This window comes from Eretmochelys imbricata, chromosome 7 (genome assembly GCF_965152235.1).
Source record: "Eretmochelys imbricata isolate rEreImb1 chromosome 7, rEreImb1.hap1, whole genome shotgun sequence".
Taxonomy (NCBI): domain Eukaryota; kingdom Metazoa; phylum Chordata; order Testudines; family Cheloniidae; genus Eretmochelys; species Eretmochelys imbricata.
The window spans coordinates 19,814,028-19,835,887 of NC_135578.1; the positions used below are offsets into that span (position 1 = coordinate 19,814,028).

Consider the following 21,860-nt stretch of genomic DNA (forward strand, 5'->3'; position numbering starts at 1 on the left):
AAACCCTGATAAATTCCAGGGGAAAATTAAAATAAAACCCCCAAATGAAGGGCCCCAAGTATGTGGTAGACACCCTTCAGCACTCTTATTCTGATTACAAAGTCACTCTCTGAAACATGTCCAATTGATAAGAAAAATGATATCAAATTAAAATGTGTTTACAACTCATCAGATTGCTGGGAGGATGTACTGTGAGGGATGAGGAACCAGGGTTACCCACGAGTAGAAGTACCAAACAACAAAGCTTCACTCACTAAGAAATCAGCTTACATAAATCCAATGTGCCTTCTATTAATTTGTACATTTATAGATAAGCTCAAGGTGCTCTCTGAAGGGCTAATGAGCACTTAAGGGCTCAAATGAAGACTTAAGTGGTGTGTGGGACTTGTGCTGGCTCTCTGCAACGTGCTGGATTTTACACCTTTAAAACCTTGCAATGCAATATGCCAGTTTTGCATTTCGTCTGCAAAGCTCACCTGCTATTGCATCCAAGTAGTTGCTTAGTTGCTTCAAATTCACCTTGCTCTGGGTTTTGCATTTCCCACTTGCGGTCTCCTGGCCTATGCAAAGAATGACATTTATAACATCTTAAAGGGCATCATGTTTTGAAAAGTAACACCCTGAAAGGGGTTCTTTGTGATGACATTAATCAAAGACACCCTGTCACATTGGGTAGGTATAAATTTCACCTACAGTACCATACATAGTTTGTATTGGCAAAGTCTATGGCTATATCTACACCACATAGCAATGTTCCCTTTAATTTTTTACATCCATGTGTGGAATGAATTTTGTTATACGCACCAATATGGAGGTGATGTGTGGCGGGGGGTGGGGCTGAGGGGTTTGAAGTGTGGGAGGGGGGTCAGGGATGGGGCAGAAGGTTTAGGTATGGGGGGCATGAAGGCCTTGGATGGAGTGTGAGCTCTGGGGTGGGGTTGAGAACGAGGGATTTGGGGTGCAGGAGGGGGCTCAGGGCTGGGGCAGAGGGGTGGGTTGTGGAGGGGTGAGGGCTCTGGCTGGGGGTGCAGGCTCTGGGGTGGGGCTGGGGATGAGGGATTTGGGGTGCAAGCATTGGGGAGGACTCCCCCACAGCCCTCTCTCACTGCAGCAACCCAGGGCTGGGGAGAGGCACACCTCTCTGCATGCTGGTGCATCCCTTGATAGTCTGCTGCATGGCTGTGCAACTTAGAGGGAATTTAGCTACCTAGTTCGCCCAGATGATTGGCACTTGAGTCTGAACACCTGGGACAGCTTAGCCCAGGTGTGAGTGTTCCCAGGACAAAGCCATACCCACATTACTGTGTCCTTACTGTTTATGCACTCACTTGTGTGTGGGGGAGCATAATCCCATGATTCTTTGTGCTGAGATGCTCTAGGAGTCTTTCACAGACAGTTGGAGAACAACCTGTCTGTCATTCAGGGGAAATTATGGGAAGGCATTGGAGAGCTGTCAGCACTCAAGTGGTTTAGTCTGGATTGTGCAAAGTGGGTGGGTTCCAGTGTGAGATAAAGCAGAGCTAGGGCTCCAACCTCCCCAGCCCTGTAAGGCTTAAAGCACCTCCAAAACTGGGCCAGAAGCTTTGTGTGTGTACAACAGGGGGGTTAAGACTATAAAACCTGGGTAAGGACCCAAGTTAACTGTGCAATGTAGACATACCTACGATGAACCTCAGTAATGACTCAGCATGCATGCATCAATCAGGGTTTCCTGGCTGCAATTCAGATTAACGATCACACAGGTTTGACTGCCCTTCTGTGGCGGTGCAATGGGGATTACAGACCCCGCACTAAGGTTAATGGAGTGGTGGAACAGTACTGGGCCAAGGAGGCATTGTCCCTCAGCAGCTGAAACACATGCTCCCTTCAGAGGACCTGCTTAAAAGGGAGCTCCAGCAGTTAGCCAGCGAGAGAGTAATGGAGGGACTGGCTGTAAGAAAGCAGATGCTGCTGAAGTAGAGTGATCTACAGGAGAAGGACTAGGGCTGTGAGTAAGACTCAGCCAGGAGGGCGGGGGCCTGACCCTGCTTCTTTTCCCCCTTCTCCCTGACCAGGGTGCACAAATGGAGTCTGAGAGTGAACTGGAAAGCCCCCGTGCTCCCCAGCTGAGGCTCTGAATTACTGTGACTGTAAGGCGAAGGCTGGGCCATGCCCCAGACTGAAGGGAAAACAGGGAAGGTAGGAAGTGGCCAGGAGAGGCTGATCTGGAATAGCAGTCAGAAGGGACTGAGCCACTCCTCATCTCTCTCCCTGGGCCAGGACCCAGTGGAGAGGGAGAGCCTGGATCCCTCTACCCTTCCCTCTTCCCCCTGGCTGCCTGAGAGATTCCGGAGGACTCCGCCAGAGCGGCAATGAACTGTGCCTTGGATGCTGGGCCCCTGCACTGCCCGGAACAACTGTCCCAGACTCAAGAGAGACTTTTTGCCTGTGGTTTGACCACTAGGTCTGCTGGCCCCAGAGTGAAGCCTGTTACGAAGCGTTGGTGAATGCGGGCAACCTGGAAAAAGGAGAGTGAGCTAAAGATGGGCTGTGGATCTGCAGCACCACCAACAGCGGCAGCAGACCCCATTGCTCCAGCAGCTGGCCGCCCAGCAACACCCCCAAGCCTTGCAGCAGCAGTAGCTTATCAGGGAATTAGCAGCCCAGCAAACAGATCAGCAGCAACAACTGGTGCAGCAGATGGCCACACTGTTTCATCCCCAGAGTGCACCAGGGAGGTCAGCAGTGGGCAACGCTATCCCAGGCCCATCCCCGAGTCCTCCACTAAAGCTAACAAAAATGGGGCTGGAGGATGACCTGGAGCTGTTCCTAGTAACAGTTGCCATGGGCACCATCTATCTGCCGTGCATCGTTGGGGATATGTGCCCTTACCCCACAAAGAAGTTGCAGTTGAGGGTGCAAGACCACAATGAGGATATCTGGGTGGGCATAGCCTTAAACCTTGTGTATCCAGTGATAACTGGGAGAGATTGGAGATCTTTTAGAGACCTGATGAGGTCTGAGAATGGGGAGCCTCTGAAAGGGACAGACGGTGATGCTGGAGATGGGGAGACAACCGAGATGCAAGCCTTACCAGGCAAAGGCAAGGAGGAAGACCCAGGAGAAGGAATATCGCCTCCCGCAGACGACGGCTCGATGGGGGCAGGAGAGACTTGCCCCAATGGAGACAATAAAGTGAGCCAGCAGTGATCGACATGTTGTCCGACAACATGGATTTTGTGGAAGAACAAAGAAATGACCCAATGAGATGAGCCTACGAACCCCAAGGAGTTTCTGCTCCACCCCATGAAGGCGATGGCCCTTGGGAAATAATCACAGATCAGGGCAGCAAGCTTATGTCCCAATTTAGGAAGGAACTGTTGAAAATAAAAGCCTTCAGAACAACGGTGCCATCCCCAATCCGATGGGCTGGTAGAGAGATTTAATCAGACCATGAAAATTATGCTGCAGAAGTTCACGGCCTCGAAACCTCACCACTCGGACCAATTACTTCTGCCACTCCTGTTCACTGCCTGGGAAATCCTATGCCTATTGAAATCAATGGTGAAATTCCCATTAACCTTAATGATGCAGGATCAGGCCTCTGTCACCTACTTCCTGGATGACCTTGGGCACGACACATGATCCCTTTGTGCTTCAGTTCCCTACCTCACAGGGGCATGTGTGAGAATAGATTCATTACTGTGTATGAGGCATTCTGCATGCGGATACTTTGGTGAAAATGAATGGGGCCTGGGTGTCCAACACCCCTGGATATTCAAAACCCAAGATAGCTTTGAAAATCTCAGCCCTAAAAGGTATTTTAATTTTTTACCCAAACCTCAGAAAGCTTTGAATAGAGTCAGGCTAGATGTGAGAGCCAACATTTAGCATTTTCCCAGCTCTTTACCATCTCAATATAAGTCCTGTCCTAGATGGCTTGGTTTCTACTGTATTTCCTAATGGGCCCTTTTTCACATTGGAAATCAGCGTACAAGGCTGGAATAGTAGGGGATACTATTCAGGGGCATTGGTTAAACTGTGTGTGGGGAGTCCAGGACTGGAATAGTAGGGAATACCACATAGCAGCATTACGATGCCTTGACAGAGATGTGTGTGAGAAGCCAAAGTTTGGCATATCTGCAGGGGGGAGGCTATGGGTCAGGACTAAGCTAGATTAGCATAGCTGTAGTAGGAGGCCAGGACTGGAACAGTAGGCAGTGCTGCAAAGGAGAATTGAGATACATCCGCAGAGCTACATGTGAGGAGCCCCAGATTGGAATAGCAGAGGATGCTGCCAGGCAGGAGTGAGATGCGTTGGCTGCATATGGGAAGCTTGCACAGCACTTCTGCACATAGTGCTTGGCTCTAGTACTCTTCTTGACCCATTTTTTGGGGTGTGGGAGGGAAATGAATGAATGCATTATTTTATTATTTTTAATCCACTAAATGAGTTATGTGGTTTGCCTGTCTCCTAATTAGTCTGATAGGAAAATAAGTATTTCCTGGCAATAGCAGCCATCAGAGCACACATGTGGGAGGCTGTATCTTTTTAATGACACCCACACACTTACACATCCTGTCAATTTTAAAGCATATAAGAAGCCCTACATACTAGAGAAAGCAAATGTTCTCAGCTTTATATTTCTTCCTCATTACCTTCTCGGTTTCCCTTTTTCCCCATTAAAATGATCATCATTATTGCACACAAATTGCTTGAATATGACTCAAGTGTACAGGCTCCCAAGAACAATAATATAAAAGTGCGGTGTGTGTATGTTTCACCCATGATTTTGCACACAGCTAACTCGTGTATACTCCCTCCAACCATCCAAGATTGCGGCTTCCCTGAGCAAAAGTCCACTACCTTCTTACTCTGTATTTGCCTTCTGCAATGATTTAAATGCTGTCACTTGCTGCTGTGCACAGTGGAAATTAACTATTTTCCTTATAAATCCAGACTGGAGATTAAAAGACTTCAGCTGGGTCAAGACACCTACCAGACACAAACTCCCATAGCCTTTAATTGCCATACGTCTGTAACAAAAGCCTTGAGCAGCAGGGTGCTCAAGGCTGAGGTGGATGAAAGTAAGGTTAAGCATTAGCGGTACCAAGAAATTGCACTGAAATTAATGGTGCTCCGCACCTTGAAGATCAGGCCACTGTAGGTGATGCTCTCTGCACTTACTCATGGTAAGCCTCAAGCCCCTGCCTTACTCTCAAAAGTAGGGAATTTTTAAAAAAAGAAGGCAGAGTGTGAGTGGAGCACAGACGCATCTGAGGAGACTGGGGTTTAGGAACCCCCACTCATGCTGACAGTGCCAGACACTTAGTTATTTGCACCCCTCTTGGACTTCTAGCTGCTAGGTAGGGGCAATGTGGTGTCCATGCAGCTGCATTCTCAGTGCTGCAGCCTAAAGGTGCCCTGGTCTCTCTGTCATGGGCATCACTTTTTATCACATTTCTGCAAGAGGTTGTGTGGCCCATTGGCTTAGCCACCAACCTTGGGTGGGGGAGACCCGGGTTCTAGTCCTAAATCTGGCACTAGCCTGCAGAGTAAATGGAGTATGTTGCTGTGCCTCAGTTTCTCCTTTTGTAAAGCAGGGATTATGAAGTTGATCTCTCTTGTAAAGTGCTTTAAGATCTGCTGATGAAAGGTCCTGTATGAGAGCTGGGTATTATAGGCACAATGTTCCACATTTGTGCTGGGCAGAATCACAGCCTTATGTGGACAAAATGGCTATTCTACCTAATTTCATCTTTCCTGCTGTTACATAAATCTCTACGGGCATTTTTTTTAACTGGGTAGGATTTGGGGCTAAAGTTTATAACACAGACATGCAAAATGAAGCTGAATTTTATTATAGAAGACAGAATGGAAAGGAAACCCTGACCTCCACACTTTCTTCATTGCTTTGTACTCAGGGTCATATTCGCGTCTCCTGTTGACTTCTAATTGCTGTCTCAGGTGCATTGAGAACTTTACAGAGGGAGTCAAAAGAAGTGCCAGGCATTTTAGAGCAGGAAGTGAGCAGCAGTCATCTTGTTAAAACTGCCCATAGCCCTCCAGAAGCCCTGACAACAGTAACATTTCTAGCATAAATTGGGTTGATGGGAACTTTTATGAAACTGCTTATGAATCCACAGCATCAGCCAGCTTTCAGACTTGCCTTTGTCCTTGTTTTCTCTGAAGAACAATTCCCCACCCCTCCGAGGCCTAACAATACAAGGCAGAGGCACAATTTCTGCCCATCTCTGAGTATGGAAGAATGCTCTATCCATGCAGACTGCTCTCCATGCTGAGCAGCTGGAAATCCTGTGTTAATGCCATCACCTTCTAACTCCCAATGGCATTTCAAACAACTTTAAAGTAAACAGAAGGAAAGATGTGACTCATCTCTGATCTGACCATATCTATTGTCAGGGGTTTAAATAGGAGGCTGTGTGTGGTCTGATGGTCAGCGTAAAGCTCTGGGAACCTGGGTTCTAATTTGCAATGGGTGAACCTCAAAGTTTGGTTCAGATGAACCCCAAGAAGTTCAGCAGCTGATCTAAATCTTCTGAGGTCTCCTTCTTGCACTGCTTTGCGTCCTCTCTCTCCACTGACTCCAAATGGAAATCTGTCTTTCTCCACCCCTCTCTGGACCTAACCCCAAACCCTGCTTCCCTTCCTTGAAGTACAAAGCTACAATCTCTGTTTACAGAGCTTTTTTCCATTTCCAGACCCCCAGTAGGCCCAACTTTGGTGATCTTTTCATCCTAAGGTCCTAATGGGTTTGCAAGGTCCAGGCTGGTTTTCCTGTCCATATTTTGTATGTTTTGGGTTTCCAAACTAGCAAAATAGCAAGGGTCACATATGAATGGCACAAGAGTGTCTTCATTAGGAATCACCCTTGCATCTATCAGGTATTTATAGCACTCCTATCAGCTTAGTATCTGAGCACCTCACAAACGCTAATGAACTTGTCCGTTCCCACCATCTCAATGGAGGTTTTACAGAAGGGAAACTGAGGCACAGAGAGATCTCCTGACTTGTCTAAGGTCACATAGGAAGTTCGGTGTAGAGGGAGGAACTGAACACAGACCCTTTGAGTCCCAACTATAAGACTATCACCATCACACCTGACATAAGTCTGTCTAGGATACTGGTCTTCTATTACCCTAGCATCTGGGCACCTTCTGAACTATAATTTATTTAGACTGTCAATACCCCTGAGAGCTATGGAGACATTATCTGCATTTTACAGCTAGGAAGTGCAGCACAGAGAGACTAAGAAACTTGCCTAAGGTCACAGAGGGAGCCAGTAGTATGGTAGGGATTAAACCAAAGTCTCCTAACTCCTAGAGTAGCACCCGGCCCTTCTAACTATCCTTCCTTTCACCAAATTGATCCTTGCATGATCTGCATTGTACATGACCAGCCCTTGTGCTCTTGTCAGTATGGAGCATTCTGCTCCAAGACATCCCAGAAGGGAATGTGAGCACTGGCCCTGGAGAAGTCTTAATGCAGCGCAGAATGGGGGAGATTTGAGCACAATCATCATCCCAAGATCAGCACCAGGACAGCGTGGCTGACCCACTGAGGAGCTGGACAGTCACCCCAAAAATGCCTACTAAAAATATCTTCCTGGGGGCTGGAAAACAGTAAGTGTTGGAGGTGGTGGTTTCTCTGCTGGACAAATGTAAAATGGCCCACTGGGCTGTGTGGTATTGGACTATCCACAGCACGGTGCTATAGGTGCAGCATGCTATAAAAATCACAGAAAGAAAGAATGCAGGAAAAGCTCCATATATATTTTTAAAAACAGTGTAGAGAAACCTAAAATGCCTTGTTTCTCCCTTGCTTAACCTTCTGCAGAGCCTGACATGAGCTACTTTGATTTAAGGGCTGGAACTTCCTTAGGGCATCCCAGCTCCATTCCTCTCAGAGGCAACCCAATCCACTCCCTAATTAACATAGTCCCTACCCAGGGGCGGGGCTTACCCTATAAAAAAACATCCTCCATCTTGGGAAGCTCTCTCTCTCTCACTTCAAGGACACACAGTAGCTAGCTTCATGGTAGAGCAGATGACTAGAGGCAGAGAAATAGGCTTAGTTTATGCTTATTTATAGGTAGACTGTCCTACTGGTAACACTGCTCCTAAGAAAGGAGGGAGGACTATATGGGACTCTTTTCTCCCAAAATGTCTGCTTAATTTCTCTGTTCACATTTTAAATGGTGGTGAAGGGAGGAGATGAGGTGAGCATGAGCTGAGGGTGCATCATGTGTCCAGCCCCTGCCCTAAAATCAGAAAAGAATGCACATAGGAAAATAAGGAAGGCAGAAACCAACCAAATCTTCTTTAAGCTCTAGCTGGGCTCCCTATTTCCTTATGTAACTTTAGCAAGTCACTTGGCTCCCTTGTGCTTCAGCCTGACCAGCTGGAAAACCTGAGACCACCCTGGAAACCAGCTGCTCTATCAGAGCTGACTCTTCCTGGGGAAGTGACTCATCCAAAAACAAATCCCAAGCTCTATTTCTCTCTCTTTGCTGGAAGGTTGGCCCTGGGCTCCTGAGTGTGTAGCATGCCCAGCTCTTTGTGCTGGGACTTCTCCCTATGTAGCTCTGATATTACCCCTCTCATTTGCCATTCCTGCCCTCTTTGCTCTCACCAGAGTTGTGAACCATAGCAATAAAAAAGGCAGGTGGTTTCCTTTAAGATCAAAGCTTCTGCTCTTCCATTATCTGCCCAGTCCAGGCTCGGGCAGTTTGCACCTTCAGTGACAGAGATCATGTTCCAGCCATACTCGATCTCCGCTAGTCCAGGGAATAGAAGCCCCAAGTGACGCTCCAGCTCCGTTCCCCTGTGTAGTGATAGGAGTAGTATTTATTTGTATTGCTCTAGCACCTAGGACCCCAGTCATGGACCCAGGACCACTCTGTGCTAGGTGCTGTATGACTACAGAACAAATAGCCTAAAGAGCTAACACTCTAAGTATGAGGCGGGAAACGGCAGCATGTTGCACAGCCACACCCTTCTTTGTTGAGTCAGGACTGATCCCTCGAGTCACCTGTGGCTGATGGGACTTTCTCCTTTTGCTAATCACATACAAGCCGCCTTCACATGCTAGACTATTGCATTACCTGCTTAGTCCTTCCTCTGATTTACTGAGGAGCCTACCCTGACTTGACCCTCTGTGGTCAGCAATACATTACCAACTAGTGATCATTTCTGTTGGGCCAAATCCTGCCCCTCCTCCATAGTCACAGAGAGCCCTTGCTCAGGGAAACTGTTGCAGAAAGCTGGCGACAGGAGCCAGGCTGGCCTTGGGTAGTCCACACCCTTTGTGCACCACAGAGCACTGTTCCCTGGAGAATTCTTGCACTGCACCGCACCGGGGTGCAGTGGGGGTAAGGGTGGCTGGTGCCAGTGCACAGCTATATAGATCCACTAGCTAGTCTCCCCTTGGTGAGGGATCATCTGGCAGTAGTGGTGGCTGGACATCAGTGGTGCTATCATAGAGGGGAAAGGCTTTTTTCCTTTCCACCCCCATGAAACAGCCCAGACACGAGGCTTGGTGCTGGGATCCAGGATTTTGACCTTAAAATTAATTTGTGCACTACATCCAAGACAATAGCAGTATCTGGCAAAAGCATACCTAAGAGGAGGCACGGTGGTCTAGTAGATAGGTTATGTTCCCTTGTTCTATGGCTTAGGGCTTCGTCCTCCAGGGCTACCAATCCTGCACCTGTCACCAGCACTAATTCCATTTTAAAATACAGAGGCTGGGGTTCAAGTCCCAGCTGGGCCATGGACTGGCTATATGTGGCCTTGGGCAGATCACTGCTCCTCTCTTTCTCCTCCCGTCCTCTGTCTATCTTGTCTGTTTATGCTGTCAATTCTTTAGGGCAGCGACTCTGTGTTTGCACCTTGTAATAAGAAAAGAAAGACCGTATGGATGTGGGATATTCATGCACAGGGCAACCATTAGGAGAACCCAAGATACGCTCACTTAATGCTAACAGATAGCCTCCGCTCCTGTAACTGAACCATGGGCGAAAAATCCCCCCTAAACCTATTTGATTAACATCTTTACCCTGTATGCGCAAGGAAGGATCAGCATGATTAATCTTTTAAAACAACAAATCTGTGGTTGCAAGCCATTCCATTTTTCCCATGATGCAATCTCAGTTATTAACAATTGCCTCTGTAGTAGAGACCTTTTGCCTTCCTCTCCACATTCACCTTTAATAACAACTTGCTTAGAGCCATCGCCTCTGAAGTTAGTGACCTCTAGGGCTACATAGTGCAGCCAGATGGAATATCTGCTGCTTTGCAGTGTGTAACCACTCTGCTTCCCCACCCAATAGTTTAGGCCAGCTTTTACAAACCCATCCACCTGCTACTACAAATCCAATCAGTTAAAACAAATGCAGCAGAGGAGGAGGTGGCCCAAGCATAAGCGGGTTGGCCAGAAAGCACAGGAGTGGACTGGAGGGAAGTCCTATCTTCTTAAAATGTTTAAAGACTAAAACGCAGTTATATTTTTAAAGCAAAAATGTGCTTTTGTCTATAATCAGAAGAGAGCGCCTCTTTCTGAAGAAACACGGAGAGATTCTGATCTCTGTGATGCTGATGTAAACTCCACTGAAATCAATGCTGTCTGAGTGGATTTATACTAAGATCAGAATTTTTCCCCACAGTATTTAAATAGGAGGGATCTTTAACCTACAAATCATAAAGAGGAGCTTTCCAACATTTCCAAACTACACTCCATGGAAACCTTTTCCAGTTCTGTTATATTCTTGGAAGAAGTTCAGCTGAACTGTGTCTGTTCACAAAAGCAGTAAAACAGACCTCACGCCTGTAAACAGCTCTTGTCCCTTTTTCTAGGGAAGAAAGCTGTTTATGGGCCACTGTTGGAGCCACATTTACTTGCCCAACAGCCTGAATGTACAAGCAGTAGGCTGCCAAATAGACAACATTTCAGATGCCAGTAATGAGGAAAGAGCATGCATACTATAGATGTGGTGCATGTATCCAAAAGCTTTAGTCTGTCATGCTTGGGGATTAAATCTGTGTTAAGGGGTTTTGATCTATCTTAAAAGTTAAATGAATTTGTTTCAAATGTGTTGCTAATGAAAAAAGAAAGAGAAGAAAGTGACAAAATTACAGCTGTAAATCTGCTTTATTAGATTAATTAAAAAAAAAATCCAGTGACCCTGCGTCTAGCTCCACTTTACTTGCTTTACGCAAGTGGCCTACTCTTTGCTGGATTTCAACAGCCCTATAGTAACAAACCAAAGCACGGTGCTGCATATTCAAAGGGGCATGTGTACTGGTATACACTGAAGGTTTCCTCTTGCGGGACCCTCCTGCTCTGATCACCAGGCAAAATTCTCATCCGTACTTGGATTTTACTGACGCTCCAGTTAGGCAATGTACTTGTCTAACTTTTAGTATATGACTAGTCCAAGTTGACAGTTCACTCCACATCAGCCCCTCTTATTCTCTTCTGCCCACCTCCCCTCCCCTCCCCTCCCCTCCCCTCCCCTCCTTTCCTTTCCTTTCCTTTCCTTTCCTTTCCTTTCCTTTCCTTTCCTTTCCTTTCCTTTCCCTTCCCTTCCCTTTTAGCTGAAATCTTCATAAGTAACCCATCCAAACCCACAACCCTGTGGAGTTAACATGACATTTGCTGCTACCACATTGTTCACTGTGCTTGTGAGTTCTACCTTTCCCCCCAGCCTGTGTCTGTCTTGTCTATTTATGTTATAAGCTCTTTGGGGGCAGGGACTGTCTACTATGGTTGTACATAACACAAGAACTAGGGGGCATCAAATGAAACTAATAGACTGCAGATTTCAAACAAACAAAAGGAAGTATTTTTTCCACACAACACACAGTCAACCTTGCCAAAGGATGTTATGAAGGCCAAGACTATAACAGGGTTAAAAAAAGAACTAGAGAAATTCATGGAGGATAGGTCCATCAATGGCCATTAGCCAGGTTGGACAGGGATGGTATCCCTAGCCTCTGTTTGCCAGAAGCTGGGAATGGGCGACAGGGGGTGGATCACTTGGTGATTACCTGTTCTGTTCATTCCCTCTGGGACTCCTGGTATTGATCACTGTCGGCAGACAGAATACTGGGCTAGATGGACCTTTGGTCTACCCAGTATGGCCGTTCATATGTTCTTATGTACAGTGCCTTGCTCAATGGAGCCTCATTTTTGGCTGGCCCTGAGGCACTGCCGTAATAAATGTGATTAATGATAATTGCAGAGAGTAGAGCTGAATTGGAGGCCTGGCTATATATCAGATAAAGAGCTGATAGTAAAAGTGTGAATAAAAGCATTGAGATGCCCATTCCAGTTACTTTCATGGCTGCCTCCCAGAGTCCGCACATCTATCCCTCATCTCTCTAGTTGCAGGCATGGCACATTTTTGGCCTGGCAGCCTCAACAGTGTCCCTTTGAAATGTTTTCTAAAAACATTCTGTTTACAAGCTAGCTGGTGTGTTACCTACATTAACATATGGTGCACCTCTCTGCTATATCAACAATAGTGATTCACTGGATTTATTATTAGGCAAATGATCTATAAAATTCCAGTATGATTCTTGCTCCACTTGAATACACAAACACTGATCATCCTTTCCTTGGTTTGGCTGTTTCAAAATGTAGATCGCTCACACTGGAACATCCATGGCATGTATTATCTCTCTACCTGCACTTTAGCCTTAGCATACTGCACTTGGACATCGTACTCAGTCTCCGAAGTGAGAGTGATTTTTATCTTATATAACATATGTGCTGGCAATTTCAAGGAACAACACAGAGAGCTGAGGATACAGCTTCCCGATTACTGGTCAGAACTAGGTTTTGAATGCTGAATGCTTGGGTGAAATTCACCACTGTGGCTTTGATTAATCTCCCCTATTTTAAATGCATTTTAAGGTACACAGGCTGTTAACCAGGCCCTCTTCAATGGAGTGAATTTCACCTTCTAAGTATATTTTTGTGTGACTTTTCTTTGAGCCTTTTTAGTGTTCCTTTCAAAAGGGAAAGGGGAAAAAGTTGATAGGATGGTTTGGGGCCTCACCAATGAGATCTGGAGTCTATCACCCCTAGCTCGTGGGTTTGAATCTTCCCCCAGACAGCAGTGACTAACCGTTTGTTTGTACCATTTGATAGCTCTTTGGTGACCTATGTGAAATGGAGATGATGGTTTCAGTCCACTTCCTAGCGGCAAGTGTCTGTACCACAAAGCCACCATCACTAGTGGCACTAGTTGGTTAGACCCTCTGTTGGTAGATTCATCATGAAGACAGAGAAATAAACATATTCTGGAGATTAAAGTACTCTCTCACCCCATTGTTGATCCCTATTCATATCCTCGTGGAGTGGGGCATATGTGCCTTTCCACTGCCCATTGTGTCCTATGTCTCTTGCTAGAGGACTTAACTCTGCAGGGCTATCAGTCCTGTACCTGTCACCGCCACTAAATCCACTTTATAATTAAAAAAAAAAAAAAAGCGTGTGTGTGTCGGGGGAATCTCCCACGGAAGTGAACAAGTGTTGAGGAAATTAAAAACTACATGTTCTTTTTAGCTGTTAAAACCAATTGTTCCAATGTAACGTTAGATCTGGGTTTTTTTAATGTAATTTAAATGCTGGGTAGACCTTAACAGCACTATCTAGCATGGAACTCTGGAATCTGGCACTTTATACATTTTAGATTTTTGGATCTACTTGAGCTGACAGAGCCCTTTTATCTGTACTTATTGTGGGACAAGTACAGCATGTATGTGCAGTCAGTATTTGTGGGGAAAATCCATGTGAAATTTCTTTACCAGGCAGTGACTGCCCATGGGCTGTGGGTGCTTGGCAACGTTAAATATCGTATCCAGTTTAAATGTTTCAGATTTTAGCTCAGCCATGTTGCTCGCTGATCACTGAGCAAATGCCCAGTCTGGATCAGGCAAATCAAAGGCCAAATCCCACTTGCCTTATTCATGTAAACCATCCTGTGGCCCCATCTTTCTCCTAAAGATCTGTAGATAGATTTACTCCCAGGCTCAAACTCTGTGGGCTCCCGACACCATGTATGTGAGAGGGATGCATATGTTCACTGAGAGAAGAATAAGAACAGGAGGACTTGTGGCACCTTAGAGACTAACAAAGTTATTTGAGCAGAAGCTTTCGTGAGCTACAGCTCACGTGCCACTAGCTGAGCAAATGGATGACCAGATTGTCCACTTCCATAAAGACATCTGTGGAAAGGAAACCTGGACTTTATTCCAAACTGTCCCATCAGAGGATTGGTGCTTGACCTTCTAAACCCTCATATATTGTGAGACCTACTGGGAAATGCCGTGGGCCTTGGGCCATCTGCACAGAGGCACAGGGTCTCCACATCACTCCTTGGACCACTTAGCACCACAACATCAGGACTCCCATCCCATATAGTCCCTGCTGCTGGCTACCCTGAGTCCTCTGACTATGGCTCACTGTGTGCAGAATGGATCACCATTGTGGATGGGAACCCTGTGGACTTTTGGGTGGACAATGCCCAGGAGGGACAGGAGCGTCTTCCCAGCTCATCCCCTCCCAGGAAGTCTGAACTCCCAGGTGAGAGCACACTGTGTGGGGCTGCTGCTATCTTCCTTTTGCTTCCCTCTAACTTTTTGAGCAGAGAAGCAGAAGGGACTATTTGGGCCTAGCAAATTTCTTGGAGCCAAGTGATAAACCAAGGTAACAGGAAGGTTATGATAGAAATCAGTTCTGGCAGATGCTTAACTGCATCATTTTCCTGCCATCACTCTAAAAACTGTGGAAAAGGCGCCCTTCTATTTCTCCTGAAGTTTTGTGACCAGAGACAGCCTATGAAACAAGTGTTTGCTGCGCCTGTTTCCCTTCCCCAAAATAACAGCTTCTTTTTGACCATTATCACGCCACATGGTGTAGGCAAAGGGTTCTGGGGAGGGCAAATGAAATGGTTCTTTGGGATACACCCCAAATGTAATTAATTCGTTTTCCTTAACAGGCCCTATCTTCCGCTAGTTGTAAATAGGCATAGCTCTATTAGCATCAGTGATCTAGCCCAAAATGTGTGTGTAGGTGGCAAGGGGATGCTTAGGCCAGAGCAGCTTCCTACTGCAGATGTGGAGCCCAGCTGTTTGTTCCTTTCAATGCTAGCAGTCGTTTTACATCCATTTACATTTTCAGGGCCATCTCTGCAAAAGAAAAGGGATAGACTCTTCCTTTCTAAACAATTAAGTGAAAGCTGAAATTTACATTTCTTGGCTGCCCAAATCAGGAAGGGTTCATGGTTAAGGAGTTTTGAGGGGCCTAAAGACTGGTTCCACATACGGCTAACTCTTTTCCCCACAGCGCAGCCTGCTAATGACCATCTTTATTGTTGCATTTCTGAATCGGATTTTAATTATGCATACCACATAGCTAAATTTGGGGGATCTACAGTAACTGCCCATCAGGGGACAATATTGCAAACACTAGCCTAGCAATGGTAATTGTAAGATAAGATGTATTTCTAGCAGACTTGCATTATTGAGCTCTTTCTAGAAATTTGATTGCATTTAATTAAAAATTATTGGTTTAAATCTACTCCATATGGCTTTTCTTTTACGTATGAAAATTAAAAAGTGAATCTTCTCATCTGTCAGTTTCAATGCCCCCCACCCAATCACAAGCATTCAGAACGTGGTGGTTTCTGGATCATTATAATTCTATATCCTTTTCAAATTCTGTTCATTGAAACTTTAATGAAGATTTGCACTGGTTCATTCATCAACTATGTAGCCCTTCACCAATATACAGACAGATGCTAGCTACCAACACTAGGTGAATATAGTGAGGTGCCATATGTGTTACATATGTGCTGTTTCAAAGCAGTCAGGGTCTCAGGTGAGTAAAAAAAGCATCATAAGAAAAGTAGGCCAGGAATTTTAAGTTAATATCATCATGAGGCTTTCTGTGGCAGGGTTACTTCTCCTATGATTCCATACTCTAAAGTTAGGGCCCTTGAAGTCCGTTTTAAGAAGCACCATTTTAACAATAAATATACTAACTATGTGTGTGTGTGTGTGTGTGTGTGTATATATATATATTAGTTAGTACACACACACACACACTATGTACAATTACCCTATTTTGAGATTAGACTATTCAGTTACATAATGCGCTGGATTAGAACAGAACTATATTGTTTTATCCATTTTGATAATCCATTTTGTGCATGGTCTTTTTCTGTTTTGTACAGCATTGAATACATGAATGAAGCTCAATAAAAACTTGTTAGTAACATGCACATCTCTGCTCCCCAAACAGCCTTCTGCCAAGAAAGGGGTTATTTAGGAATGCCCAATTTTCATTTTTCCCTTAGCAGCAGAAACAGCATACACAACAAACAACCTGAAATACCATGTTCAAACCTTGACCTCGAGACTTCCTTGAACCAGTTCTGATTGGCTTTTCCCCATATGTCTAAGTCATAACAATTTACATAGTTCAATATTTTTATCTTAAAGAACAACCCAAAATGGGTGGTATGTCTCTGATACAAACAAATGGCCCAGTTTCAAAGCAAATGTGAGTTTTCTCAATGGAAACAGAGCTGCTGAAAGGAAAATGACAGTGGACCATTAGTGAGATCTGACTAATGTGAGCTTCCCCAAGCAGTTAACATTTTGATTTCCTGCCCTATGCAAAATGCATAGGAGGAGGATATTTGAAAACACACATTTCATGAAAAAGTGAAACATGAGTGTGAAACAGCTCAGGTGGGAAAGAACAAAAGATGCATTTAAAATGTGGCTGGAAGACTTTAATTCATGTAACTTACCCCAGATTTTTCATTCAGGTGCCTTTCCTTTGTTTCCCTGTTACCTGTTCTAACTGGAAGCAGTGGGCTAAATTTCCTTCTCCTTTACACTAATCTCACCCCATTGGCTTCAAGCTATGATATGATTATAAAATGAAATAGGGAGGTTATAGTGGCATATCAAGGAGAAGACAAACGGTCCCAAATAGAGTTGCACCAGAACAAATAGTTAAAGCGAAGCTGAAAAATCACAAAATGCAACACATGCAGTTTCAGAAAAAACATTTATGTAATTCATTCAGAAGTCAGAAGCTGCCAAAACTCCATAATGAAAGATTTTTAAGCAATTTAATAAATTAATAGACTGTTCAGATTAGGTCCTGGTTTGCTTGGCATTTTTTGGTCCATATCTAATTGCTGTACTTTGAAGGATAAATTAAGTACACAATGTTGCATATGGAAATTGGCAAGAATGATGAAATGAAAGCCGAGATTCCAGGACCCAGTAAGATAGTTTGTATCTGTAATAAATTCCATTCAAACAAGAATTCAGAAATATTGCTCATAAAAAAAAATAGGTCCACCAGAGTAAAATGATTATTTTTAAATGCACTTTGTTTGACTTATGTCCTCTACCCAGATATGATCATCCAATTCCACTGGGTTTGTTAGTATGTGTTTACAAAAAGAGTTTCAATACATCTTAATTTAGTCTCTTTTCATTGATAATGGTTTATCTTGTATTCTTCCAAACTCTTTCTTGAAAGCATTGCCTGAACAAGGAGAATAAGCCAAGCAAAACGGAGGATCTGCCTATGACACCTAACAGAGGAAGTCTTGATTGGTCAAGGCTAGCAGGTCTTACATAATAATTTACTACAGTACCTTTCTGTTTCCTGGTCTGTGGTTTGCTGCTTGTTCTCAAAGGCTGTGAAGCTGCTCATATCCACATAGCCGTCATTCTCATTAGCAGCAGACAATGCCCTACTGGGATCTTCAAAAAATTCTGTAAAAGTTCCTGCTCTAGTTGGTCTTCGAGGCGGAATTTGTATATTTTCATAATCAGAGCTCACAGCTGGAATGTTCTCATAGTCAGAAGTATCAGCATTAGGGAACGAAATAGACCTAGGTTTAGTTAAGGGAAGTGGCATGAAAGGAGGTCTGGATCGATCCTCAAAGGACTCCACTCTTGACACACTCCTGCTAAAGGTTTTGGGTGTCCCTTTTCTTTTACCATCCTTGTAGAAAAGAACAGTAGAGGGAGACTCAGAAGCTCGCAGCTTCCCAGGATGGGACTTTAGCTGAGGTGAACTACTCAAGCTCCTTCTGTCCAGTTCCATAATCCTAGAAGGCCCGTGATAGCTAGACTCTGAAGAGGACCTTGAAGAGGAAACATTAACATCCACATGGACCTTATTTTCTGTCTTCTTCTTGAATTTTAGGGTGAGGAACCTCTTAAAAGATGATTTCTTTTTCTTAGTGTACTTATCAGGAGATTCATTCTCTATTAAAAGCGAGGGGGAACTTTTAGTGATTGGCTTTTTGGTGATACAGGCTAGTTCAAAAGGAGGTGGTATATCAACAACTGAGGATGGGGTGGACACACCACTTGATGAAAGGTGATTCCTCTGCGAAAAGCTACCTGAAGAACCAATTACACAGGGCAAAGAGAGGTTGTCTTCTGTCCTCTTTATTCTATTGTCATCCAACGTAGAGCCATCGGTTTCTCTGTAAACAGAGACTGGCATATCTCTCCCTTCTACCGAGTAAGACCGTGGGTATAAAATAAAGCGTCTTGATGTGGCTGGTAAGGCCCTATTGATTTCCATTGGTTTTCCTTCCAATGGCACTAAGTTATTGGTTAAATATTCAGTCATAGAATCATCATTTGAGGACTGTACATCCGTTTCTGGTCCAGTTTCTTCTGGAACAGTTTCTGGCACATAGCCAGGCACTTTCCCAGAGAGTGACCTTGTTCTAGTGACCATACTTTTTCGATCAATGGATAGCAGGTTGTTTTCAGTGTCTACAATTAGTTCTTCTCTTATGCTGTAATCACATGGAATATCTTCTAATTCAGTCTGCACCACTTCTCTAACATGAGGGATTGCATTCTCTGAGGGCATCACATAAGGATCATCTAGAGAATCACTGGTTGTTTCTCCTTCCTCATGTACAACAACTGCTTCAGGGACTTCTAAATACTCACTAGACTCATGTTCACTAGCACAGTCTGCTTTAAATTTACTGTCATCACATCTAGCTAATTCTTCCGCTGTATGGTATTTATCCTCAATTGATGCTTGTTCGGATGGATTTGGGGAGCTTTCTTCAAAGCTACTATGACGGACCTTGTTGCCTTCAAACACTTGCTCATCTGATTCAGATTCTCCCAAGACACATTCATTGTCACCACAATCTTCAACAAACACATTTGGTTTAGATTCCACTTCCAGCTCTGGCTCACTAACAGTTTGAGGGCTAGAGAGCTGGCTATCATTACTCAAAGTCCTTTCCAGTTGCAAATTCTCATCTAAGTTTTCTTGGGGTGAGTCAATGACCTCTTCATTGCATTCACTCTCAAAAGGAACAATTTGACAACTATCATCTATATTTTCTGCCTTCACCACTTCTTCCTCTTTTTCAGAGTCTTCTCTAGGCTCACATGTTGTCTCTGATGTTTCCTCCTCACTCTTCATCTCAATGGTTTGGTACCCATCATCTATATAGTCTTCCCTTTCCACATTTGTTTCTTTGTCGCTATCTGGACCTACTTCCTCTTCTTCAGCTGCAGCTTCATTGATGGAACCTCCCAAATCCTCTTCTGCATCAGGTTCATTTTCTTTCAGTCCTAACCCAATGTCTGTTTCTTCTTCATCAACATCATCGGCATTTGCACAATCATAATTTACTAATTCCGTTTCTGTACTCAATACAAACTCTGCATTATCATCCAGGTCACCATTATTTGCTGGACTCACTTCCGTGTCATCATTTGATAGCTCATCTTCTAAAGTTTGGGGCAGTTCATCATTCTCTTCTGGTGTTGGCTCATCATCTACAGGTAAATGTGTTAGAATAATGTCTTCACAGATATTGCCCGTCAAGTCCTCATCTCCATTCAAAATCTTACAGTTTTCCAGGTTATACTCATTATTGTCCTTTACCAGATCGAGGTTATTAAACGTTTCCTCAGCCTCACCTTTGAAATAGTTTTTCGGATCATCTACACAGTCCATCTCTTCATCCATATTCTTAGAAGCAACATCTACTTCAGGGGCTCCTGAAGACACTTGACTAAGTGCTTCAGACCTGTCACAGTCTCTCATTTCTGTTGATCCATCTGACTCCAGTTCCACATGTTCCACAGCATCTGAACAGTCATTGTCCTTGGCTTCAGTTATTTCTGGATTACAGATCTCCTCTTCATCAGCTATGCTGTGATCCTCTACCTCCCCTGCTGCTTCTGGAGTTTCTAAGACCTCATTCTCTGGTGATGACTCTAAACACTGGTCATGCGCATGTTCAAAGTCATCACAGTCTTTATCAGTCAGCTGAGCTTCAGGAACTACGATGTATTCATCACCAGCCTCAGATTCTAAGCACTCAATGTTGCATTGATTTCCTTCATACAGCTCTCCATCAGGACATATCAGTTTTCCATTTGTGAATTTATTTAAGTTATTGTTGGTATAAACACTGGATCTGCCCTCGGTGTCAGCTGAGAGTTTTGGCTTGGGAGCAATGGGTGGTTTTGGACCCCTAGACATAGAGTTTGGATTATGAAGAATATCAGGCCTTGACAATGAAGAAGGAAATTTGGAGACAGCCACGGAAGAAAGATGACTGATAATCTTTGGTTTTGGTGCTAGTGGTGGTTTTGTGAAGTCTGGAAAAGAAACAACAAAAAAGCCATATTAGCAGTTTGCCATCCTGGTTTCAACAAATATCTATTCACTGGTTTAATAGAAATTTAGTGGCAGTGAAGCCACCAGAGAATCCACTGCAATTTGTTTATAGTAATTTTGACTAGAATTGTAGTGCAGCTGGGCCATAGAGGAGAATGGTGGCAGGAAGCACTGAACTACAACTCCCATGAAGCATGTGGCCACTCAGGCGGACACAGCTTAATATCAGACTGAGCCAAACAGAAACCTATCAATACAGGAATGTCAAAATTTTTCATTTCAATCAGAAATATTGAAACAATGTTTCAATATTTCCAAAATGAAATTTTGGGGTTTTGACCAAATGTTTTCAGTTTTTTATGTTCAGATTTTCAATTAAAAATCAAAAGTTTCAGTGGAAAGAAGACACTTAGAAACCTTTATTGGAACACCCAGTTCCATCATAAAACAGTCTTTCAACAGAAAAATTTTGACCAGTTCTAGTTTTAATCCATAAAAATGCAGTGCAAGCAATTTGTAGCAATGTTTTAATCTGTATTGTAGACTGCAAAACAAATCCAACACTCAGTTTGTTCTGCCAGCAATTTAAATGGTTAATTCAGACTTGTAAAACTGACATGAATGTTTACCAGCCCAAAGCACAAAATCTATTCTCCCACTTTTACTATGGTGACTGATAATGAAAAACTCAATGATATGTTACTTGCTGGTCAACTAATTTATTCACCCAGGGCGAAAAGAATTTCTGAAGGCTTGGTTAAGTCTTTACATTAATTATGTAGCTGAGCTACAACACACTGAATGAAATCCTTGTACCCTAAAATGAGGAGAGGTAATTGGTGTCAACTTAAGTTCAGTTTTCAAAATGTATAACTTCTTCAGTTGCTTCACTGTTCAGAAGACACAACAACAATGTAAATGACAATCCCACTTGGCAAGCAATTCTCTTTTATTTAGAGTACATTTTGGTACTCCTAAAAGTTGAACATGGATGGCCCTGGAAACTGAAGGCCATGTTTTAGCTGAAGAAGAGCATAGCAGACTGCAAGCTTTTTCCACACCACCAACATTGACTCCATTATGTCAACCTGGGCTTTCCTGGCCACCCACCTATAGGGTGAGGTGGTATTTAATTATCCATGTACATTCA

The 21,860-nt window shown here is 44.0% G+C and overlaps 1 protein-coding gene across 1 annotated transcript in view; it reads right to left on the reverse strand.

Annotated features, from left to right (window-relative positions):
- The window catches only part of FGD5 (FYVE, RhoGEF and PH domain containing 5), a 141,126-nt gene extending 120,539 nt beyond the window's left edge, over positions 1-20,587 (reverse strand). Inside the window, exon 1 of the mRNA XM_077823061.1 lies at positions 17,688-20,587. Within this exon, the coding sequence (XP_077679187.1) occupies positions 17,688-20,572 (2,885 nt within the window). The 5' untranslated portion in view covers positions 20,573-20,587. The remainder of the gene's footprint in view (positions 1-17,687) is intronic.
- Positions 20,588-21,860: the final 1,273 nt, after the last annotated feature.